Source organism: Syzygium oleosum, unplaced genomic scaffold (genome assembly GCF_021117445.2).
Source record: "Syzygium oleosum isolate NSW1041296 unplaced genomic scaffold, Sole_v2.1 Sole_v2.01, whole genome shotgun sequence".
Lineage (NCBI taxonomy): Eukaryota > Viridiplantae > Streptophyta > Magnoliopsida > Myrtales > Myrtaceae > Syzygium > Syzygium oleosum.
In genome coordinates, this window is record NW_026607485.1 from 37763528 (window position 1) to 37789323 (window position 25796).

Below are 25796 nucleotides of genomic sequence, written 5' to 3' on the forward strand. Positions count from 1 at the left end.
AATTTAGTTCACATTTAATAATTTCAAAAAATTAAAATATATACAGTCGGTTCGGCCGGTCCGGTTCCCCCTTGGAATCGAGAACCAGACCACCAGGAACCGGACCGCCCGGACACTGATTCCACTTTTAAGAACTGAGAACCGGACTGATACTCTCGGGAATCGGACCAAACCGGCCGGTCCGGTCCGAGCAGTCCGTTTTGCACACCCCTAATTTGCACCGAGCCTTCACAGTTGAGGACAGCGTGAAGGCGTAGTGAAGTGAGACCCAAGTAAGTCACGTGTGGATGCCGTCTCTCTCAATCTCAATATGTGCAATGCTACTCTCCTCTCTCTTTCACCCTCTCTTGTCTCCATTGTGGCTCTCTATATCGTGGCCGTGTACTCAATATGCGTGGCCTCCCGAATACTGTGAACGAGGCCCCCTCCTTTTACATGCAAAGCAGTGGATACCCCTCAAGGAAAGAGGCAATATCTCCTTCCTCCTATATCACACGGCCAATGATACAGTTTCCCTTCTTTTTATTACCTTCCATTGACCGAATCTCGCCTAACCTCATGAACAGATATTGAAAGAATAATACCGATCTTTTCCTTATTGCCATCGGACTAAACTTCTCAAGATTAATTTTAGTAAACTAATTTTCCAATTAGACATTCCCCTGTCCTTGTAATCTCGGCCATGTAAAACTGAGTGGGCTTGGGCAAATTTTAATCCATGGGGTCACCTCCCTCACTGGTCTATTCAGTTTAATGCAATTATATGGGCCTATTACTATTAATGCAAATGCTCCTAAACTATATGTAATTTAACTAATATTTTTGTTTAGAGATTGCTAATTTTCTATGCAATAAATAACTATATGGATCGTCAAAATTTAGGTGTCAATAAAGATCAAATAAATGAAAATCAAGATATATTTCCCTCAAAAAGAGAGATGAAAATAGATTGTTTCTTCTTAAAAGTCATATGCATTATACACTTAAGGACAGTAACAAAATGAAAGTTTGAGGGGGCAACATGTAAGAATTGAAAATGTAGGGGTAAATATGTACTATACGGGATATTTTGGGTAACTTTTCCAAAGTAGCTACAGAAGCTACTTTGATCCTCTCACAAAAGTAATCGTTTTCTCTACTTGTGTTTTTTTTTTTTGGATAAATATACTAAAAATTCTAAAAGTGTAATTGAGTCCTAAATTTTTTTGAAAAGTGCAATCAGGTCCTAAAACTTGTCATAAAAGTACAATTAAGTCCTAAAACTTGTCATAAAAGTGTAATTAAGTCCTAAAACTTTCATCAAGTCCTAAAACTTGTCACGAAAGTGCAATCGAGTCCTAAAAATTTCAAAAAAATACAATAAATGAAAAGACTTGATTGGACCAATTTGCCAAATTTTATGATTTAATTGCACTTTTTAAAAATTTTAAGACTCAATTGCACTTCCTAACAAATTTTAGGATTTAATTGCACTTTTTGAAAGTTTTATAATTTAATTGTACTTTTACGACAAATTTTAAGGCTTTCAATGCACTTATTTTGACATAAAAAATTTGCACTTATTTTTTTTGAGTTAATACCTCGAAAACTCTAAACTGGTACATCCGTGATAATTTTATCCCAAATTAATTTTTTTACTACCAGAAATCCCAAACAGAAACATATGTGATAAATATATCCCAAACTAATTTTTTACCACAAAAATTCTAAATTAGTATATCTATGACAAATTTACCTCCGTTAAATTTTATCATTAAATTTTATTATAGGCGCACCAGTTTAATTTAACAAAAAATAACGGAGGTAAATTTTTCATAAATATACTAGCTTGGGGTTATTATTGGTCAAAAAATTAATTTGAGATAAATTTGTAAGAGGTGTATTAATTAGAGTTTTTGGTGATAAAAAAATTAATTTTAGGTAAATTTCTAATGGAAATGCAGTTTGAGGTTTTTCGTGTGGCTTTCTCTCCTTGTCCGAAACTCCCACAAAAGTCAGTCAAACTGACGTCGCCGAGACAGAGAGAAGGGGAAGCGAAGCGGGGAAATGGCGACGGCGGGTCTTTACCGGCGAGTCCTCCCTTCTCCTCCGGCGACCGATTTCGCCTCCGATGAAGGGAAGGTACTTCCTCTTCATTCCGCATTTTGACTGGTTCGGTTCTTAACGATGCCGGTGATCAGTGCTTCGACTATGCCCAAGTTTCATGTGTCGCTGCATCATGTTGTTTTGGCCTCTGTTAGAGTTCTAGCCCTGAAGTTTGTAGACGGGAGTTGATCCGATCGAGATTATGTGCCATATGACTGTTTTAGTTTTATGGGTCAGGCCCTTTGTGTGAGATGATTGATTCTCGTAGAGAAAGCATCACCGGCTGTTTGAAAACATTGCTCACTTCGACTGGCGCATGAAGAAATTGGAGGACTTTCTGAAATAAGACGGGCTTTTAACACGAATAGAAAGATGACTCATGACTATGAATCATTCTCGGAACATGCTTAGAGGATGCTATACTTTCATTTTGCTGTTCTCGTGAATAGTTGATGAACGAAACGGTTTCAATTCGCGTGTTTTGCCTCCAATGAAGGAAAGGCACTTCTTCTACATTCCGCATTTTGACTGGTTCGGTTCTTAACGATGCTAGCAATCAATGCTTTGACTATGCCCAAGTTTCATGTGTCGCTGCATCATGTTGTTTTGGTCTCTGTTAGAATTCTAGCCCTGAAGTTTGTAGACGGGAGTTGATCCGATCGAGATTATGCGCCATATGACTGTTTTAGTTTTGTGGGTCAGGCCCGTTGTGTGAGATGATTGAGTCTTGTAGAGAAAGCATCACCGGCTGTTTGAAAACGTTGCTCACTTCGACTGGCGAATGAAGAAATTGGAGGACTTTCTGAAATAAGATGGGCTTTTAAAAGGAATAGAAAGATGACTCATGACTTTGAATCATTCTTGGGACATGCTTAGAGGATGCTATTGCTATGCTTTCATATTTCTGTTCTCGTGAATAGTCAATAATGAAATGGTCTCAACTTGCATGTTTTGCCATCGACAGAAGCTCTTCGTTGAAGCCATCCAAGCTGGGACGATGGAAGGATTTTATAAGTTGATCTCTTACTTTCAAACGCAATCAGAGCCTGCATATTGTGGATTGGCTAGCCTCTCAATGGTCCTGAATGCCCTTGCCATCGACCCTGGAAGGAAATGGAAAGGTGGACCTTTTTACCGTTCGACATTGTTTTGAACTCTGTTCGCTTTGCATTTGCAAGAGAGTGGCTCTCCTTAAGAAGAACGGAACGCTAAGTTAGTTAAGCATATAATGCACGTTGACAAAAGGAGGTGTAAAATGCGAATGTATTGGGTTAACGAGGAGAATTGATTGTATGGACTTAGATAGTGTTCATGTTCAACATATACATCTTTTTAAAGTTCTTGGCCTAGTCTTGGGATCGGTGATCAACATACCCCATGATTCTTTTCGATTCTAACTTGTATTTCCTTATTACTAAAATGTACTTAATGGAGGCTGTACTGTCTTGTAGCATGGAAAGTTGAGAGTTAACATCTCAGCTTGCGTCTGAAGTTAGTTGTTAGTAGCGTCATGAATGGAGTTAGCTTCCTTGGAGCGTTAGTTGTTGTGAATATGTCTCCATAATATCTTTTTCTTCTTAGGTTTGAAAAATTTGAGAATTAGATAATTTTCCCGTGCAAGCAATTGCCATTTATTAGAGATGTAAAGCTGTTCATTTGCATGCCTTTGTTTCTTTGACTGGCTAAAGACGCGTGCTTTTGGTTATGCGGTGCTTGGTTTGTTGGTGCATGGACTAGAGAATGTTTAGGACTTATATGAATGTTCAAAATGGGAGGAAGAAACCATTCGAAAGTTTCTTGTTTCAAGAGATAAAAGCCTTGTGGGATCCAACCTTTCTTTTCCCATTTTTTGAGAAGATCGAGCATTTTGGGATTCTTACAGCAAATATCAGCTGAGTGTTTTGCGTATGCGTGTGCATTTGTATAATATAAAATTGTTCTTCAAATTGCAGGTCCTTGGAGATGGTTTGATGAGTCTATGTTAGACTGTTGTGAGCCTCTGGAAAAAGTTAAAGCTGAAGGCATATCGTTTGGGAAACTAGTATGTCTGGGTCAATGTGCTGGAGCTGAAGTTGAAGCATTTCGGACTAGTCAAACCACTGTAGATCACTTCCGTCAGTTTGTTAAAAGATGTTCTGTTTCAGATAATTGTCACGTGGTCTCATCATATCACAGAGGTGCTTTTAAACAGGTAGGAATATCGGAACAAAAACATTGTGCTCATTTGTGTGTTGGGATGGGGGCATTGCATCTCTTAAGAAAATTGGTTGATTATTAATTCTTTGCCTTCTAAGGCGTAAGGAGTGAGCTAAGGCTTAAGAGTTAAGAGGGTGATGAAGATGAGAAAACTCTCAACGTAAGTACTTTTTATGGCAAGGAATATGGTGGTTCGGTGAAGATGGGGCGGATACAACTAGTTTTGCCACCATTATTGGTTGTTGATCCATTTGAATGATTAAATTCAGACAATGAAGATCAGTGGGAATGCATCTTTGTAGAGAGCAGAACATTGCTATGGATGCTTGGTCATTTTGAGCATGTGCAAATCAAAAATTAGGTGAATGGGATTTAATTGGAGACTGAGGTTAGGGCACCAAGGGAATGTCAACCCATGTACAAGATGTTGGAACCCATAACAAAGCTCATTTATATGACAAAGAATCAAAATTGGTGATGAAGCATTTACATCCCTAAATAGCATGCTACTATACTGGAACTGTAAGGCTTTGAACTTACTTTCAATAATTACTGGAACTAGGGGCTATTTTTTAGCTTTCAATAATTCCAAGTCTTGTGCAAACAAGATTTTACTAGCTCATGTACGTATAGCCGGATGCTTTGATGATTGTTTCTTGTGCTTTAATAGGGCTACAATACTAATGTTGGAGAAGAGCTAAATGGTTAATTTGAGTTGTTGGGCTTAATGAGGGTGTTTCCTCTTGAAGTGGGATGGCATTGGAGATAACTGATATTTCCTCAGGGAATGTCTACCAGGTTTTTAGCAAGCTCTTGCTTAGCTGGGTTGATGTAGGAAGATAGTCTGGAATAGTGAGCTAAATTTGGATTATGCATTGAGAGGGAACTTGTAGATAGTAACTCGTAAGGATTGAAGATCTTTGGCGTGGCTGAAGCTCCTAAGAATAATAATGGGGTATTCTTAAGCATTAAACTAAAAACTAGAATAGCATCACATAGTTCTAGAGCAACAATTGTTTAAAGTAAAATTTCAGTCATTCTATTTCTAACTTCCCAATCTGAAGAACATCATCTTATTAAACTCCACTAATATCCTACTTCAAGAAGAAATGTGAAACTTGAGAAACCCACTTCATGTAGAATTAATAAACTTATTAAAATCCTTGGCATCTCTAATCCTAAAAATAATGATTGCTAGGAGTCTATATGGACTTTGTCTCTCAAGACTGTGAACAAGTCTCACTGACTCCTTCGGACTTGTTCCTAGTTTATCACTTATCCAAAAAAAAAAAGAGGAGAAGAATCTTATTCCTATTAGGATTTTCAGATTAGTGATGGATGAATGGAGCTGTCCATCTTCAGCAAAACTTTGTGAAGTAATTATTTTGTCTACCATCAATTTGTTTCATATCTTGTGAGTTACATAGTTTTCTCCCAGGTGGAAAAACTTGTCCTTGGCAACAATGCAGAGAGGTTTGAACTGAATAGAGACTTTGGAAGTTTCTGGAGTTGATTTCTACATTGGAGGCATTATAGCTAGTGTCAAATATAGAACAGAAAACTCGAGCTCTGGTATAGAAGGGTGAGATAAGTAACTTATGTCAGCATTTACAGGAACTGGTCATCAGAAATATCTTGTAGGCCACATCTTAAGTGCAAATCTCTTCTTTGATTAGTTTCCAAGTGCATATCCTGAGCATTGTATTTATTATATGGGAAATGTACCTTGAACTGTGGTTTAATGAGGGATGTTATCTTGATTGTTGTCTGTCACATCGGCTGATGCTCAATTTTTAATGGGAGGATGATGCTTAAGTTGATGACAGCATAAAATTGAAAAGACTTTCTTTGCAGACAGGAACTGGCCATTTTTCACCTATTGGTGGTTATCATGCGGGAAGTGACATGGTACTGATATTGGATGTTGCGCGTTTCAAGTATCCTCCTCATTGGGTTCCACTTACTCTCCTCTGGGAAGCCATGGATACTGTTGACAAGACAACTGGAGAAAAAAGAGGGTATGTGAAGAATTGACATTATGTAATCTACTTTGTTCAGAGTAGCGGAACTTGTCTCCTCGGAGGGTAATTACCAATATAACATGGGTTTTGTGGGTATTTGAGCATGTCTATGCATTTGTGCCTGTTAACCGAGACACTCTTAGTTTCCAAGATGTCACGCTGCAAAGATACATTGAAATAGTAAATAAATAATTAGCATACCTGATGCTATTTCGTGTCCTATTAGAAGTTGAGGGAACTTTTGTGAGATCCTTGCAATTTAGGTTTAGTGTCGCTTATATGTTCCTCAATAACTTGAAAGAACCAAACTAGTTTTGCTTTTACAAGTTAGAAATGGAGAGTATAAAACTGGCTTAATATTCCTTAACCTGCAAATCATATAGACACTAAATTCCAGAATGTCATAGACTAAGGATATGTATAATATACACCTTTAACCTAGTAAGTTTGTCATCTGAAATATAATTATTGAATTTTCCAGGTTCATGCTTATATCCAGGCCAAAGAGAGACCCTGGGCTGCTTTATACCCTGGTATGGGCCATGTCATGTTAATTTATAAGCATTGTTAATCAATAAATGTAGTGCCGTTAGTGCAAGGTGTGCTATAATAGCATAACTTGTGTTTATCTTCATTTCGCTTTTTTCCAAATTGATTTTTTCAGTCCCATTTTTGAAAATTTTTAGCACTATTTCAGCAGTTTCTGTGATAGATGCCTTCATTACAATACCAAACAGCTCAATATGTTAATTTAAGGTATATGTGTAGAGGAGCCAAACATGGTAAATTTGGTGGCTTTGATATACTATAAGCACTGACTTGTGTGTCACTGAAGTGTCATCAGAGTCCTGTTGTTGAGAACTGTATTTATTCTGTTGTCCCCAATCCAATTTCTTTCCTCCCTGCTGCTACAGACTAAATCTTGCTGGGCATAATCTCTTTTAGCAGTAGATAGTTTACTTCATTTTTCGTTAAACTTTGTTGATAAGCTTCGGAGTATTACTTTATATTAATTTCGTGATAATAAAGGGCTGCTTCAGATTTTAGTCAATTTAGTTGATGGTATTTAAATTATCTATAACATGATACGATCCGAATTTTCCATATTTTCCTTTGTGTTTGAGGACTTGATTTTCAGAAAACAGTACAGAGTAGTCTCTCTTTCAGTCTTTGTGTATTTTAGTGTACCATGTCTTCGGATTTGGAGAGACAGCTTATACATATCTCATCTCCGATTGGAGGGATTGTTTTCTTCAACTTCTAGAAAGTGTATGTATGCACATCTGCTCTTTGACCGAAACAATGATCTTTGTTTTCAATAATTCTACGTGACTTCATTTTCTTGAATGTCAATATTAGTATTGGATATCCTAGTTTGTGCAGACTTGACAAATGAGTAAAAATAGCATGATAAATGGCATTGTAGACCTAAAACTTGCAGGTTGCCTGTAAAGACTTGAAAAGTTTGACTTTGACAGAGTTAATGGACGTCATAGTTAGTTACATTAATCCGTAATTATGTATTTTATTTTCTTGTAGTGATCAAATGCACCTGTAACTGCCAATCATACTGACATGATCTCAAGTTATTTTCTGGTTCCAGTAAGATTTAAGACTGACAATTATTTTGTGTTATCATGAATGTTAATTCATGTCAATATCATTGATATTGTTAAAATAGTACTAATTTTCGTCAATGTGATGAAACATTGGGTTTTATAAGAAAGAGTTAAAATGGGTCAAGTTGTGTTAATTAAGATTGATTGTCTTCATATCATTTTAGGTTTGAGTTTCTAATGGTAACTTCTCTTTTATTCACGTTGTGAATGACTCAGGTTCTTGTATGACCCATCACACACATTGTTGGATGATGGTTATTAGGCTCTTGTGGCATGTTGTTGGTATTTATTTGTTTCTCCCTGCAAATTATTAGTCCCTGAACTATAGACTGTGGATATTACTTAAATGTAAAAGTTTCCTTTTTAGTGAAGGTCCTGGCTGGGGACATTGTGGATGATTTGTCACTGAGATTCAAGGTAGACAAAAGGTCAAGGGAACAGACCAGGAAGTGCTAGTTTAGACGAAGGGAAAATATAATCGGCATTTTTTTTGTTCCCCTTGTGCTATGCACACCCTCATTTGTAATGTAAACGACTGGCGCAAGATATACTGTGCCTTTCTGCTCTCATCTGCTAATTGGAATTTTTGTTCCTTGTCTTTAATGCATTTTACTGCTTTTGTAAGTTTAACATTTAATGTTAAAATGTATGCAGAGCTGCAAACATGAAAGTTGGGTTGGTGTTGCAAAGTACTTAATGGATGATGTTCCTCATCTGTTAAAGTCCAAGGATGTGAAAGATATCAATGGCATTCTCAGTATTCTTTTGGCATCACTCCCGTCTGATTTTGGGAAATTTATCCAGTGGATTGCTGAAGTTCGGAGGGAACGAGATGGTGGTATAGGGATAAGCGAAGAAGAGAAACGAAGACTTGCGATCAGGGTATGGTGCGGCATGTTCATGTCCTTTTGTTGTTATGTGAGCTTGAAATGGACTCTTGTTCATCTAATTAGACACTGACTGAGAGGTCTGTTCTTTTTCTTTTGCAGGAAGAGCTGTTAAAGCAAGTTCAGGATACTGGTTTTTTCAAGCACATAGTTAATTTTTTGTCATCAACTTCATGCTGCAGAAGAGTACCGGCTTTCGGTGGCAATGAAAATCTTCATGAAATCGCAGCCAGCGTTTGTTGCCAGGGGGCAGAAATTTTAAGCGGAAAATCTGGCACCTCAAGCTGCTCTTGCTGTCGTGAAACTTGTTTTGAATTCGTGAATGCCGATGGTCACAAAACTGTGATGGTGCTAAGTGCAACAATTGTGAATGGTAAAAACGAGGAAAAGGTCGACATGCTGGTCCCGCAATCTCTGATGGAACTCTGTTGTGGTGCCCCTGATCCCAATCACTGTATCAGCACTCAACCTGTTGGAAGTGATATCTTAACTTTACTTCTGTTGATGTTGCCACCTCAAACCTGGTGTGGTATTAAAGATGAGAAACTTCTGGAGGAAGTACAGAGCCTTGTTTCCAAGGATAATCTTCCTGCCATGCTTCAAGAAGAGGTATTGATATCTTATTTCAGAAATGTTATCTGCAATTTCATTGCCCTTTCTGCTTTTGTTTTATTGCCAATGGTGAGTGTCTTTTGAAGAAGAGCTCCACGTCATTTCGTCATGAATAAGACTCATCTTCACGCTTTTTTCTCCTCTATTTCGCTTGCTTTTTATCTTCTTGGGTTAGCGTGGGCTAGGCTTGAACTGATTTAATGTCTCAAATCATTATTTACTCTCAATTTTGCTAGTTGATAATTTCATATGCTTTAGTAAAGATAACTGTTTGGTGAAATGTCATGCTGGCAAAGTATGGTGTGAATTTAATCAATGTCAAAAGGGCCATTTCTTTTAGAATATTCATTTTTGGGGTCTCCAGCAAGTTTTTTCCTTTTATGACAGAAACACTTATCGATAGTTTTCTGGCGAGATTTTAGAGTAGTGTCCTAATCAACCTTGACATGGCAGGTTTTGCACTTGCGGAGACAGCTTTATCTTCTGAACAAGCGTCAAGAGAACAAGGTGGACGAGGATCTCTCTGCCCCTCGCACTTAGGCCTCTCAGAGTTGGATGAGTGTTGCGTATGTATTTTGAAGTCTGTTTGATCCTCTCGGCAGTTCTAATTTTGCCCTTTGTTTTTGGAAGGACAGTGCATCAAGCAAGAACCACTTACAGTATGTTAAGCAGGGAAGCAGTTTCCACTTCCGGAGTTGTCTTCTCAAAGTAAGAACCTAATTGTGACAGTACGATGGAAGTCGCGCAGACAGCATACAAGCTGTATAGGAGTAAATTTCGCTTTAGACCACAAAATATTTTTGCAGGTCACATCCTGGAATTTGAGGCCAATACTAATGTTGGCAAAAGAAGATTTAGAAGTGTACGTCAAGGCATGTTGCCGAGTCATACAATGCAGTAACTCCATTCAACTAGCTCTGATGGAATTCTCCTGTTGATATATATTAACACGGTCTGTTTTGACATGGGAATGTATTGAGACTTTGAATTATATATTCTTTTGCTAAAAAGTGAAATCTGCTTCAGTACAAGGTGTGGGAAGAGCATTGCCAAGGTAAACCTTTTGTGGAATAGAACCAGTGCTAGCTTTTCTCTTTATCTTTTTTAACTTGTTCAGAAATAGGCTAGCTTGCTTTTTCCTGCTTAACATGTCATGGTTACCGCGGCTGTTAATAGTATGATTTGTTCAACTTGTGCTTTGCCAAAACTTTGGTTAATACCACAAAAAATTCTAAACTGGTACACCTGTTACTCCAAATTTATTTTTTGATCATCAAAAATCTCAAACTAATACACTTGTGATAAATTTATCCAAAATTAATTTTTTTACCATAAAAAATTCAAAACCTGTACATTTGTGACAAATATACCATTCATTAAATTGGATTAGTACAAAAAAAAAATCACAAACTTGTGCACCTAGGGTAAAATCTCATACCGATAAATTTGTTAATCGCTATGTGGCACTTAACTTAATAATTTGACGGTAAAATTTAACAAAAATTAATAGAGAGTAAATTTATCGCAAATGTATTAATTTGGAGTTTTTCATGATATTCATCCTAGAGCTTTTGCTTTTACTCTATGACAATGTGGTGCTTTAGAGAAGAAAAAAAAGAAAATCCGAAAGGGGCAGATGAAGATGGGAGAAATCACCCAGAATTCAGTCTCCATGGATCCAATCAGAGGTTTCCATTAAGAAATTATCTAGTAGTGGTCAATTTAAGGAGTTAACAAGAAAAATAAATTAAAGTTGTTAAACTTAAGAGAATATTTTTTATGAAGAGTATTTTTTTAAAGAAAATAATGAAGTTGGTAATATTAAAAAGAGAAAATACCACCAAAAATCCCAAACTATGCCACCTATAACAAATTTACCCTGAATTTTTTTTTTGCAATACGAAAAACCCCAAACTATGTCACTCGTGACACATTTACCCCACAATACTTTTTACAAGGGCATTTTCGTCTTTTTCCTTTTTTATTTTTTTTTTCGTTTTCTTCTCTCTTCCCTTCGCCGGCCATGGCGGAGGGAAGCTAGCTAGGGCGGCCCTCGCTGGCATTGGGTTTGGTCAAGGGCGACCCTCGCCAGTGTCGGGCGAGGGCTACCCTTGCCCGCCCAAGTGAGGGCCGCCCTTGCCGACTTCGCTTCGCCATGGTCGGCGGAGGGAGAAGAGAAGAAAGAAAAAAAAGGAAAAAAAAAACAAAAAAAGAAAAAAGACGAAAATGCCATTGGGCAAAAGTATTGGGGGTAAATGTGTCACAAGTAGCATAGTTTTGGGTTTTTCGTGTCACAAAAAAAAAGTTCAGGGTAAATTTGTCACAAATGGCATAGTTTGGGATTTTTGGTGGTGTTTTCCCTATTAAAAAACCAAAAAAAAACACTGGTAATTGCTTCAAATAAGTGTGCATAATGCAAAACTAGTTGATAAAAAAAAGTAAGAAAAGTACAAAAAAAAATTTAAATCTATTGCATTCGTATCAATTCAATCTTAAACATTTTTATTAGACTAATTTAGTCCTAAACCTTTTTACATTGGTACCAATGAGTCCATCCGGTCAATTTAGATTGAAAATTTCAGATGTGGACTCTGGCTATTCTATGTGACATGGTTGGCGTCGACGTTGACAAATTTTTTAATAGTTTTGAATTTTTCTGAAATTTTAATTTTTTTTCTTTTCATTTCTTCTCTTTTTCTTTTTTTCTTTTTTTTTTCCGTTGTGGCCAGCAAGGGTAGTTGGAGCTCACTCGCCACTAGGCGAGGGCCGCGAAGCCCTCACTGCCCGCCGGTGAGGATCGCGGCCCTCGCCTGACCTTGCCCAAATATGGGTGAGGTGCAGGCAGCCAAGGCCAACCTCGCCATGGCCTAGCTTGCCGTGGGCAAAGGCAGCCTCGCTCGCAGCCCTCGCCTGACCTTGCCCAAATATGGGTGAGGTCATGGCGGCTTTTCACCGGCGGCTGGCGAGGCCTTGGTGCTCCTCGATGTCACGAAGTATAAAGGATTCCTCATAGGCGTAGGGACTAAGGGTTTTGTCAAGTTAGACGTCCTCATGGGGGAATTCTTCTTCAAGGGGCGGTTTCGAGGTCTATTGTGGCGGTGCAAAGGCTTGGTGCTTCAATGGGTGTGTCGCCTAGGAAGGATGCTGGCTTGTGTGAGGTCGTTCCCAGATCTGGGCAAGGGTTGTGACCCTCGTCAATTGTTGGCGAGGGCTTCGCAGCCTTTGCCTAGTGACCGGCAAGCTCCGGCGATGCCGGCCACAGTGAAAAAGAAGATGAAGAAGGAAACGAGAAGAAAATAAAAAGGATTAAAAATTTCGGGAAAAATTTTAAAAAATTGGGATAGATTAGAAATTTTTTTTTTCCTTCGTTTATTTTTAGTTTCTCACTCTTACAGAAACTGGGAGAGATTCTCTAAAAAGAAGAAGAGGAGATGAAAATACATCTTCTCCCTTAAAAGTCAGGCTGCATTACACACATTAATTAATAACCACCGTGAAAGAAAAGAAAAAAAAAAGAAGAAAAAATCAAAGTTGTAGGGGCATGTGTAAATATGTGAAAAGTTTGGGGGCGAATGCGAAAAATCCGCAAAGTTACGGGGGGGAGTTTTGTAATAAATCATTCCAAGATGAATAGCCGAACGCAGAAACTTCCTGCAGTAAAAGCGAAGAAATTCTCCGTACAATCTCCGATCCCTCCCTCCCACGGAAGTCGAAGCGATCGTCTCCTTCGTCTCGCCGGAATCTCCTCTCTCCCCCTCTCCGGCGTCGGAATCTGAATTCCGTCTCGTCTTTCGGTCCGGCGAGAGCCCGAGCCGGAGATCGCTCGGAGGACGGAGGAGGAGGGGAAGCCGGGGAATGGCGATGGCGGGCCTGTACAGGCGCCTCCTCCCTTCTCCTCCCGCCATCGATTTCGCTTCCAGCGAAGGGAAGGTACTTCCTTTACTTCGTCTCGCGATTCCGACCCCTGTTCGGTTGTGCTTCCGGCTGTGCCCGTGTGGGTTTTCGAATGTTTTGCTGCGGTGTTGCGTTTGTTTTTTAAGTGGCTCCGGTTGGAGCTTTAGAGGTTACTCCGATCGAGTTTCTGTTGCAATTTTGACTGCTTTAGCTGCGTGGGGTCGCGTTCGCGTGCTTCGTGCGAGATGATCGAGTGGTGTGGAGAAGCATTGCCAATTGTGAAGAAATGAAAGGACTTTCTGAAATAGTATGAGATTTTATAAAAAGGGGGGAAAGAATTATGGGGAATGGTTTTGAAGGATCCTCAGAATAGGAATGGTTACTGTCCTTTTGGTATTTTCTGTTCTCTGTCAATGATCTGGTTTCGACCCGCGCATCTTGCCGTGAACAGAAGCTCTTCATCGACGCCATCCAAGCTGGGACGATGGAAGGATTTTATAAGTTGATCTCTTACTTTCAAACGCAATCGGAGCCTGCGTATTGTGGATTGGCTAGCCTCTCAATGGTCTTGAATGCCCTTGCCATCGACCCCGGAAGGAAATGGAAAGGTGAACTTTTTTTTTTTTTTTTTCTTTTCCAATTCGACATCTTTCTTTAACTCCGTTCGCCTGTGCGAGAGAAAGGCTCTCTTTAAGAAGAGAAGGATCAATTAGTTGGTTAAGCAAATATGCACATTGACAAAAATAGATGCAGATGCGCAAATGCGAATGGAATATTGGGTTAACGAGGAGAAGTGAGTATATGGACTTAAATAGTGCATGTGTTCGACATATACATCTCCTCAATGTTCTTGGCCTTGTCTTGAGAGGGATCGGTGGTTAAATTCTTTGATTCTAACATGTGTTTCCTCATTACTGGAATGTGCTTCATGGAGGCTGTACCGTCTTGTAGCATAGAATGTTGAGAGTTAACATTTCAGCTTGTGTATAGAAGTTGGTTGTTAGTAGCTTCATGATTGGAGTTAGCTTCCTTGGAGCATTAGTTGATGTGAATATATCTCCATAATATCTTTTTTTCTTCTTAGGCCTTTAAATTTTGAGTATTTTATAATTTTTCCTGTACAAACCTAATATCCTTTTATTTTGGAGATGTAAAGCTGTTCATTTCCATGTGTTCGTTACTTTGACAGCATAAGGGCGCATGCTTTTAGTTATACGGTGCTTGGTTTGTTGGCGTGTGCACTAGAGAATGTTTAGGACTTTTATGAGTGTTCAAAATGGCAGGAAGAAACTGTTGGAGTGTTTCATATTGCAAGGGATAAACGCATTGTAGGATCACCACAACCTATTCAATGTAGGATTCAACCTTTCTTTTCCCATTTTTTGAGAAGATTGAGCCTTTTAGGATTTTTTCAACGAATATCTGGAAACTAAATATAGATAATAAGCTGCCGAGTGTTTTGTGTGCGTGTGTGTGCATTTGTATAATTATAAAATTGTTCTTGATATTGCAGGTCCTTGGAGATGGTTCGATGAATCTATGTTAGACTGTTGTGAGCCTTTGGAAAAAGTTAAAGCTGAGGGCATATCATTTGGGAAGGTAGTATGTCTGGCTCAATGTGCTGGAGCTGAAGTTGAAGCATTTCGGACTAGTCAAACCACCATAGATCACTTCCGTCAGTTTGTTAAAAGATGTTCTGTTTCAGATCATTGTCATGTGGTCTCATCATATCACAGAGGCACTTTCAAACAGGTAGGAATGTACAAACAAAACCATTGTGCTGATCTGTGTGTTGGGATGGGGGCATTGCATCTCTTAAGAGAATTGTTTGATTGATTTATTCTTTTCCTTCCAAGGTCTAAGGAGTGAGCTAAGGCTTAAGAGATAAAGAGGGTGATGAAGATGAGAACAGTCTTAATGTAAGTACTTTTATGGCAAAGAATATGGTGGTTCGGTGAAGATGGGGTAGATACAACTAGTTTTGCCCCCCATTATTGGTCGTTGATCCCTTTGAATGATTAAATTCAGACAGTGAAAATCAGTGGGAACTCATCTTTGTAGAGAGCAGAACATTGCTATGGATGCTTTGTCATCATGAGCATGTCAAAATCGAAGGTTAGGGGAATGGGATTTAATCGGAGACTGTGGTTAGGGCACCAAGGGGATGCCAACCCACGCACAAGAAGAAATCAGAACCCATTACAAAGCTCATTTACTTGACAAAGAATCAACATTTGTGATGAAGCATTTGCATCCCTGAATAGTATGCTACTATACCGGAAGTGCAAGGCTTTGAACATGCCTTTAACAATTGCTAAAATAAGGGGCTACGTTTTAGTCTTGAAACTGTGATTGGAGCGCTGACTCTCAGTCTTGTGCACCAAAATTAAGGTTTTACGAGCTCATATATGTATAGTCGAATGCCTTGATGATTGTTTCTTGTGCTTTACAATGCTAATTTTTGGGGAAGAGACGGATGGCGAATTTGAGTTCTTGGGCTTAAATGATGGTGTTTCCCCTTGAAGCGGGACTGCAGTGGGGACCAGTGATACTGCTTAATGGAATGCCTACTAGGTTCTTGGCAAACTTTTGCTTAGCTAGGTTGATGTAGGAAGATAGTCTGGAGTAGTGATCAATATTGGGCTTTGAGAGGGAACTTGTACATAGTAACTTGTAAAGATTGAAGATTTTTGATGTGGCTGAAGATCCTAAGAATCATAATGGGGTATTACAATAGCATCACACAATTCTAAAGCAACAGTTGTTTAAAGTTCAACGGGATTCAGTCATTCTTTTTCTAACTTCCCAATAGAAAGAACCCCATCATTACAAACTCCACCGACATCCTAATCCAAGAAGAAAGGTGAGACTTGAGGACCTCACTTCATGTAGAATTTAGAAACTCGTTAAAATCTTTTGCATCTCCAATTATAAAAATTACGATTGCTAATTTAACTAAGTGTATATGCACTTTGTCCCTCAAGACTGTGAGCTAGTCCCACTGATTCTTAGGACTTGTTCCTAGTTTTCAGATTATGTCCATCTTCAGTGGAACTTTGTAAAGTAATTTCATTATTTTCTCTACAATCAACTTGTTTGATCTCTTGTGGGTTACATAGTTCTCTCCCAGGTGGAATAAACTTGTCCTTGGCAACATTTCAGAGGGGGGCTACGCTGAGTAGAGACTTTGGAAGTTTCTGGAGTTGATTTCTTCGTTGGAGGCAATGTAGCTAGTCTCAAATATAGAACAGAAAAATCGAGTTCTGGTATAGAAGGGTGACATGTAACTTGTGTTAGCATTTACAAAAGTTGGTCAATAGAAATATCTGGTAGGCCGCATCATAAGTGCAAGTCTCTTCTTTGATAAATTTCTGTTTGTATAGTGGATATCCCGGGTAGTTTTTTGAGTAAGTGTATTAAAAAGCACCAAGGGGTTGCCTCCCATTTACAATTTAGGAGTTAGAAAATATTTGAGAAATTCAAAAAAGACTCAGTATCCTAGTGTATATCCTGAGGATTGCATTTATTACACCGGAAATGTACCTTGAATTGCAATTTAATGTGGAATGTTATCTTGATTTTGTTTTTTTCGCATCAGCTGATGCTCAATTTTAATGGGAACATGATGCTTGGAAAATTTTATTTTTTTTATTTTTTTATTTTTTATGATTCTTGGAGAAGTTGATGACTACTCAACATTGAAAAAACTTTGTTTGCAGACAGGAACCGGCCATTTTTCACCTATTGGCGGTTATCATGCGGGAAGTGACATGGTACTGATATTGGATGTTGCACGTTTCAAGTATCCTCCTCATTGGGTTCCACTTACTCTCCTCTGGGAAGCCATGGATACTCTTGATGAGACAACTGGACACAGAAGGGGGTATGTGAACAATTTGACATTTTGTAATCTAATTTGTTCAGTGGAGTGGAACCTGTCTTTTCGGAGGGTTATTACTGATATAACATGGGTTCTTGTGGGTATTTGAGCGTGTCTATGCATTTGTGTTTATTGACCTAACAGCTCTTAGTTTCTAAGATGACATGCTACAAAGATAAATGGACAAAGTAATAAGTAGCATACTTGATGCTATCTCATGGCTTACTAGAAGTTGAGTGAACTTTTGTGAGATCCTTGCAATTTAGGTTTAGTATCATTGATATCTTTCTCAATATATTGAAAGAACCCATCTAGTTTTGCTTTGACAAGTTACAAATGGGAGTTAACTGCTCTAGCACAGGTTATCTAGACAAGAGAGTGTATAAGACTAGCTTAATATTCCTTAACCTGCAAATCATATAGACACTAAATTCCAAAATGTCAAAGACAAAGAAAATGTCTAATATACACCTTTAATGTTGTAAGTTTGTCATCTGATATACAATTATTGAATTTTCCCCCAGGTTCATGCTTATATCCCAGCCACAGAGAGACCCCGGGCTGCTTTATACCCTGGTATGGGCAATGTCATGTTAATTTATAACGCAGTGGTTTTTAAATAAATTTAGTGCAGTAGTGCAAGATGTGCTATATTTGCATAAGTTGTGTATATCTTTGTTTCTCTTTTTTCCCAAAATATTTTTTCAGTCCCATATTTTGAAAATATTTAGCACCACTTCCGCAGTTACTATGATAGATGCCTTCACTACAGTTCCAGACAGTTCAATATGTTATCATGAGGTATATGCATAAAGGAGTCAAACTTGGTAAATTTGGTGGCTTTGATATACTATAAGCACGGACTTGCGTGTCGCTGATATGTTATTAGAGTCCCTGGTGCAATATATACTTATCCTGTTGTCCCGGATCCAATTTTTTTCCTCCCTGCTGCTACAGACCAAATTTTGATGGGCATAATCTCTTTTAGCAGTAGATAATTTACTTATTTTTGTGGAACTTTGTTGATAAGCTTTGGGGTATTACTTTATATTAATCTGGGCCTAAAAAGGTGCAGATTCAGATTTTAGTGATGATTTAGTGGATGGGATTGTTTTGATCATCTATAAAAAAAAAATACGACCAGAAATTTCCATATTTGTGTTTGAGGACATGATTTTGAGAAAGCAGTAGAGAGTAGTCTCTCTCAGTCTTTCTGTATTTTAGTGTACCTTGTGTTCGGACTCCCAGAGATGGCTTATACATCTCATCTCCAATTGGAAAGATTGTTTGTTTCAACTTCTAGAAAGTGTATGTATCTGCGTCTGCTTTTCGACCATAATGATTACTTTTTTTAAAAACTTTTCCATGACTTCATTGTCTTGAACTTCAACAATAGTATTTGGACGCCTTAGTTTGTGCAGACTGAAAAAGTGAGAAAAAATAGATAGTGGTAGATGGCATTGTACACCTAAAACTTGCAGGTTGCATGTAAAAACTTGAAAAGTTCAACTTTGATAGAATTAATGGACTTCATAATTAGTTACATAAATCCATGATTATGTGTTTTTTTTCTAGTAGTGATCAATTGTGCCCGTGAACTGCCAATCATATAACTGACATGATCTCAAGTTATTTTCTGGTTCCAGTAAGATTTAGGACTGACAATATATGTTGTGTTATCATGAATGTTAATTCGTGTCAATATTATTGTCATTGTTAAAATAGTGTGAATGTTTGTTAATGTGATCAAACATCGGTTTTTATAGGAAGAAGTTAGAGCACGTCAAGTTGTATAAATTGGAATTGATTGTGTCCATCTCATGTTAGGTTTGGGTTTCTATTGGTAACTTCTCTTTTATTGGTACTGTGAATGACACGGTTCTTGTATGGCCATCACACCCATTGGCAGATGACAGTTATTAGGCTTTTGGCATGTGTATTTATTTATTAATCCACTGCAAATTATTAGTCTCTGAAATCTAGATTGCAAATATTACTTCGATGTAAAAGTTTCCTTTTTAGCGAAGGTCCTGGGTAGGGAAATTGTGGACGATTTGTCACTGTAGATTCAAGGAGGACAAAATGTCAGTGGAAAAGACCACGAAATGCTAGTTTAAGCGAAGGGAAAATATAATCAGCATTTCTTTTGTTCCCCTTCTGCTATGCATACCCACGTTTGTAGTTTAAATGACTAGCGCAAGATTTACTTTTCCTTCTGCTCTCATCCATTAATTGGATTTTTGTTCCTTGTCTTGAATGCATTTTACTGCCTTTGTGAGTTTAATATTTAATGTTAAAATGTATGCAGAGCTGCAAACATGAAAGTTGGGTCAATGTTGCAAAGTACTTGATGGATGATGTTCCTCATCTGTTGAAGTCTGAGGATGTGAAAGATATGGATGGCGTTCTTAGTATTCTTTGTGCATCACTCCCATCTGATTTCGGGAAATTTATCCAGTGGGTTGCTGAAGTTAGGAGGGAACAGGATGGCGGTATAGGGATAAGTGAAGAAGAAAAAGGAAGACTTGCGATTAAGGTATGGTACGGCGTGTTCATTTTCTTTTGTTGTTTCGTGAGCTGGAAATGGACTCTTGTTGTACTAATGACTGAGAGTCGGTTCTTTTTCTTTTGCAGGAAGAGCTGTTAAAGCAAGTTCAGGATACTGGTCTTTTCATGAACATAGTTAATTTTTTGTCTTCCACTTCATGCTGCAGAAGAGTATTGGCTTTTGGTGGCAACAAAAATTTTCATGAAATCGCAGCCAGCGTCTGTTGCCAGGGCGCAGAAATATTAAGCGGAAGATCTGGCACCTCAGGCTGCTCTTGCTGTCGTGAAACTTGCCTTAAATGCGTGAATGGCAGTGGTGACAAACCTGTGACTGTGCTAAGTGCAACAATTGTGAATGGTAAAAACGAGGAAAAGGTCAACATGCTGGTCCCGCAATCTATGATGAAACTCTGTTGTGGTGCCCCTGATCCCAATAACTGTATTAGAACTCAACCAGCTGGAAGTAATATCTTAACTGCTCTTATGTTGGCATTGCCACCTGAAACCTGGTGCGGTATCAAAGATGAGAAACTTCTGGAGGAAGTGCAGAGCCTTGTTTCGACGGGTAATCTTCCCGCCATGCTTCAAGAAGAGGTATTGATATCTCTTTTCGAAATCTTATCTGTAATGCCATTGCCCGTTTTCGCTATCGTTTATCGCCAATGGAAAGTGCCCTTGGGAGAAGATGTCCTTATATTTCTTCATGAGTAAGACCCGTCTTCATGTTTTCTTCTCCTCTATCTTGCTTGCTTTGTTTATTTTCTTGGGTTAGGGGTGGGCTAGGGCTTGAACTGATGAGATGCGCTAGAAGATCATACAAAATACGGCTAGTTGATATTTTCATATGCTTTAGTAAGGTGAACTGTTCAGTGAAATGTCATGCTGTTTAAGTATGGTGTGAATTTAATCAATGTCAAAAAGGCCAAATCTACTAACTGAAGAATATAAATTTTGGGGTCTCCAGTAAGTTGTTTTTTTTCCCTTGAGAGACATTTTTCAACAATGTCTTTTGGCAAGATTTTTTAGCAGTGTCCTAATCAGCCTTGATATGGCAGGTTTTGCACTTGCGGAGACAGCTTTACCTTTTGAAGAAGTGTCAAGAAAACAAGGTGGACGAGGATCTCTCTACCCCTTGCACATAGGGTTCCCTATGGGAGTTGCATGAGTATTGTGTATGTATTTCTAAGTCTGATAAGCACGGCATTTCTAATTTTGCCCTGTTTTAGGGAAGGGCAGTGCATCAAGCAAGAACCACTTCAATACGTTAAGCAGGGAAGCAGTTTCCACTTTCCAGAGTTGTCTCCCTCGTCGTAAGACAACCTAATCGTGACATTGCGATGAAAGTCGCTTCAGATGGCGTACAAGCTGTACAGGTGAAAATTTAGGCTACGAAGTTTTTTGTCAGGTCAAAACCCTGGAATATTAGGCCGCTACTATTGTAGGGAAAAGGAGATTTAAAGTATTCAACGGGGCATGTATCTGAGGCATAAAATGCAGTAACTCCACTTAGCTAGCTCTTATATAATTCTTCCGTCGATATATGTCAACACGCCTAGCGTGTTGACAAGGTTATGTACGAGGCTTGACATTATATATTCTTTTGCTAAAATGTGAGAGTTGCTTCAGTTTAAGGTATGGGAAAGGCATTGCAAATGCAATTTTTGGTGGAAGAAAACCTGTGATAGCTTTTTCTTAATTTCTTCATGTTCACAGAATAGGCTATAGCTTGTTTCTTCCTGCTTATCATGTCGTGTTTTCTTCAACTTGTGCTTTGCCAGAACTTTTGCTTTTAGTAATAATCAGAGGCTTCCAAAAAGTGAATAATAATTCTTCGAATGTTTTAGCAATTGTGTGATTGGTAGATTACTTATGTGCTGAACGACTCAGTGGATTACTTGTTATTGAGTTACCAAGTTATGCTCGAATTTATCCAATGGATCAAAGAAAATTACAACTGAGAGTAACATGTAAATCGAAGTGTATTAGCGGTTATGAACACGTATTGGTTTGGAAATTACCCAACCTCGCATAATGGACATCCTACCATCGCAATGGTCGAACTTGTAAATGTCTTGAAAATGGCTCTATTACTGGTTGGGGGTATACCTCTCTGATCGGTGGGATACCATGTGCGGATACCATGTGCAAACTTAGCTAAATTAAAATCGTGCGACTTTAATATGCGTAATCTACCAATCGAAACCGAGAGATTTCGTTCATCCTAATCGTGGCCTGCAAATCCAACTGACCAACTTGCATGGAGGCTCTCCAAATTCAATTGAACATGTACAACTTGTCTTCTTGCTTCAAAGTTCAGCATGCACAAATAATCATGAACACCAACATAAACAATAATGCAGAAAAAGCACGGATAAATCCATGCAATCCTAATGCTTCCAAAAGCTTGTGGGACTATCTATCATTGGGCACATCCTTACTTGAATTCGTTCATTGGTCGTACGTTGATTGGTCAAATTTTGCTGCCGCCGGATGTAAACTATTTCAACAGCACCGAAAACAGCACTGCACTTCCCGCCAAACAATGCCCTTTTCGCAGAAGAAATTATAAAAGTTCATGTGTTCCTTGCCCTACACATGTATAGGCCTACTAAGCAGAACAGGTCCACGACATATATTTAGATTTTTCCCTGTAGATATCATACAAAACTTTCCAGCTGACATTCTGCTGGGGCTTTAGGAGACAAAGATGATTGTTGAAACTTTTTTCTTAAACAAGTAATAATACGTAAAATGTCGTTTCTAAACTTTAACAAAGCAAGTGTTGGAGAGTGTTGCTTTGAGAAGAATGATGGGTTTTAGCTTGAATCACTCGTCGCAAAGAAGTCCTTTCACTATAGAAATTATGTAGATCTTCCTCTCTAACAATATGGCAATATGAGAACTCAATTATTTTGTCCGAGATTTTTAAGGTATGTTCGAAGTGTTATGATTCCATTATGCCCTCACGTGCAAAAAGGTTCAATATTTAGGAAGAAATTAGAAAAGAAATCACTACGCTTAACGAGTAGAATTCACTTGGGTAGACAACTTGTATCCATGTGACACATTTACCCCAAACTTAAATTCGCACCACACAGTTATCCATACCGTGGCCATCGTCACTGTCCTCACTGTCACCAAACCAAGGAAGAAAATGAAGGAGGAAGTTAAAAAAAAAAGAAGGAAAAAGTAAACGAGAAAAGAAAAAACATATAATGAATTGACATATTTTTGTCACGTGAGCATCACATCAGCACCGTTTGCTTTCCTTAATCCATGTAAATAGCCACATAATATTTTTAGCAGCGTTAAGGGTAAATGTGTCACACGAGTACAAGTTTGTGGTTTTTATATCACAGAAAAAAGTTTGAAGTAAATGTGTCACACAGTTACAAGTTTGGGGTTTATAGTGTCACGAAAAAATTAGGGTAAAAGTGTTATAATAGACATAGTTTATAGTTTTTTATACATTTTTTTCTATTTTTAATCGTTAAAAAAAATAGAGACAAAAATATCAAGACTGGTGCACAACTTGCACTCCTACGGAATTCAAATTAGTGGATTTCGCAATCTTTCGAAAACTTTAATGGAGTCCACGTGTAATTTATCTTGGACTGCTTCCACAGCCCATCAAGAATCAAATTTCGGTAGTGAAATAATTTTGGAACGTCATATCACACTAGTTAAGTACAAGTCAAGGAGTAGTTCAGCATTGTCTTTTGTAGAAGCTAACATGTCAAAAGATTTGAATTTCTTGGTGTGCGTTTACCTAACCGTTTTTTTTCTAAAAGTTTAAACTGTCGAATTCACATACGTACTTACGACTATCATTTCACATCAATAAGTTCAACATTGAGTCCCTCCCCAGCAAAACAAAGTTCGAGTTTTACTCTCATATCAATATACATCTCAATACATAGTCCTGAATCGAAATTATCTTCTTCAGTTTCTCGATATAATTCTTTGATGAATTGAAAATTTCTCCTTTTTTGCAAATGCTACAATTATGGTAGTTGCATTTTTGGGAGCATTGAATTTTACGGGAGATATCATAAAAAGTTGATCATTGTTCTAGACTTGATCAATGGTACGGAAATGGGTGCGATGACAAATTTTTATAGACTTGGGAAATGACATTTGATTCGATAGCCCGTACCAAGTTCACATAGCCTAATCATATAGATAGCATATTTTAAGAATTAATGTCGCGAAAAATCTTAAATCAATGCTACTTGAACACTTTTACCATAAACTCTTTTTTGACCCACATGAAACCTAAAGTGGCACCAGTGCTCCAATTATGTCGCTTGGCAGGATTCCGTCCGACGAGAACGTTAACTTTCCTACGTGTGGTCCGATGCGGCAAACTCGGCGAATCTGACGTGGCAAATCCACACGACAAGAAGTAATAAGCTAGTGGATGAAATTTTCGGCGGGCAAAACATGGCATTTTTCACACGCAACAAGAACTTGTTCCGACCGTCAAGATTTGGGAGTCTTGTTACCTGCACTTTCTTGGGCAAAAAGTGGGTGAAATGGCTAGTCCTAGTCTAAAGTGACACACAATCATTTGGATATAGAATCTCTCGTCTTTTTTTAACAATAGAGTTTGCAAGTTCAATTATTTTACTTTGAAGAAAAAATCATTCATGGGTTCGTGGCAGGTCCTCCGCTCAAAAAGTTAATAAGGCTATCGAAAATGTCATAATCAATAGATTTGTGCTTAAGTATTTGGATTAATTTATTGGGTTTATGGCCGGAAATTCATTAGACTATTGACTTATATGTAGAAAAAAGTTTTTGAAGTGCATTTAATTATGCACCAATCCACAGCCACCATTTGAACAGTGCTTGAAGGAAAATTAACTCATATAATTATGCTCTTTAGAAAACACCATCCACTTAGTCCAAGTCAAGCAAAAGATTTGGGAGTTGTGGCATATGATATTGTGATATGGCCACTCTTAATTAATTAAGTAGTAGAAGAATTCAACTTGTAGCATGATGAATCAATTGAATGGTCACACTGATAATCTCAGTTCACATATTGGAGAAAGATTTAGCATATACCATCGAGACTTCACATGATTTCGTCTGAAAAGTATAATCGCAGTTATTTGCTTTTGTGTTCACCAACACGAAACTCTACATAAAAATGAGGATCGCATGAGATGAACTATCTTTTAATAATGCCATCATGGGAAGCGTGTCCCAAACACAGGAAGATCCAGTAGACATTATTGAGACTTTACATGATTTCACATGAAAAGTTATAATCGCCATTGTTTGGTTCTGTGTTCGCCAACGCGAAACTATATATAAAAAAGTGAAAAACTGAGGGAGATGAACTCTTTTAATAGTGATCACATGGGAAGCATTGTCCTAAACAAATCATGGATGTGACCTTTGCCATCATATTTAAGCTAATTAATGATCTCTCAATTTTAATAATGATTGACAAGAATCCCAGTGAAAGTTGGAGAGTGTGAAGTCACGTTAAGGTGCTGGCGATGAATCTTATTTCTCCTGGGGTTCCCCAGATTTGGGAGGATCAGTTGGCCGGGGATTGATTGGTGAATTATTGGGTATGCAACTTCATTTTTTAAAGTATTAACTATATCTTTTTTTTGGGTCAAAATCGATCATATTGTCCCGGGTTTCCAAATAAAGAAAGGAAAGAAAACCAACACTCAACCCTACCATTGGCAACGTCCGATCCGACTTGATCTGCCATAACCTAGTTGAATCGCAACGGCTAAACATATGTGACCATGAGTCGGAAACTTGAGAAATGGGTGCAAATAGTATTCACAGATTCTAGATGACCATTGTTCGGCATTGGAGTGGATAGTATTGTATTGGCGACGATTTTGAGCCAAACTGCAATCGATGATATGAGGATCCGGAAGGGATGTTTGGCCTCACCCATATTTGGGCTATTGAGCTGGTGTCAAATTTGAGTAAGGCTGCCTACAGAGATCATAAGGTTAGCTCCGAAATTCTTCCAAGTAAAAGTGTAAATAAATTTGTCAATAACCCAAAGGCACGGTGTGGA

At 38.2% G+C, this 25796-nt stretch overlaps 2 protein-coding genes across 6 annotated transcripts; both read left to right on the forward strand.

Moving 5' to 3' along the window:
• The first annotated feature begins 1980 nt into the window (after positions 1-1980).
• LOC115680054 (glutathione gamma-glutamylcysteinyltransferase 1-like) lies at positions 1981-10479 on the forward strand. 3 transcript variants are annotated; one of them, XM_056319115.1, is made up of 9 exons: positions 1981-2121; positions 3050-3206; positions 4038-4276; positions 6136-6299; positions 6784-6835; positions 8576-8803; positions 8911-9417; positions 9874-9986; positions 10056-10479. In XM_056319115.1, the coding sequence occupies exons 1-8, from the start codon at positions 2047-2049 to the stop codon at positions 9958-9960; spliced, it is 1509 nt and encodes a 502-aa protein (XP_056175090.1). In that variant the 5' UTR covers positions 1981-2046; the 3' UTR covers positions 9961-9986; positions 10056-10479. The 3 variants fall into 3 exon arrangements, with proteins under 3 accessions (XP_056175090.1, XP_056175100.1, XP_056175087.1); XM_056319125.1 differs by having other exon boundaries at positions 9874-9927; XM_056319112.1 differs by having other exon boundaries at positions 9874-10479.
• A 2605-nt stretch (positions 10480-13084) lies between these two features.
• Positions 13085-21376, forward strand: LOC115680074 (glutathione gamma-glutamylcysteinyltransferase 1-like). Of its 3 annotated transcripts, none has more exons than XM_030603822.2 (9): positions 13085-13350; positions 13766-13922; positions 14828-15066; positions 17034-17197; positions 17719-17770; positions 19503-19730; positions 19829-20335; positions 20797-20850; positions 20968-21376. In XM_030603822.2, exons 1-9 carry the CDS (start codon positions 13276-13278, stop codon positions 21007-21009), a joined length of 1518 nt encoding a protein of 505 aa, XP_030459682.1. In that variant the 5' UTR covers positions 13085-13275; the 3' UTR covers positions 21010-21376. The 3 variants fall into 3 exon arrangements, with proteins under 3 accessions (XP_030459682.1, XP_056170369.1, XP_056170374.1); XM_056314394.1 differs by having other exon boundaries at positions 20978-21376; XM_056314399.1 differs by having other exon boundaries at positions 20797-21376.
• The last annotated feature ends 4420 nt before the right edge of the window (positions 21377-25796 follow it).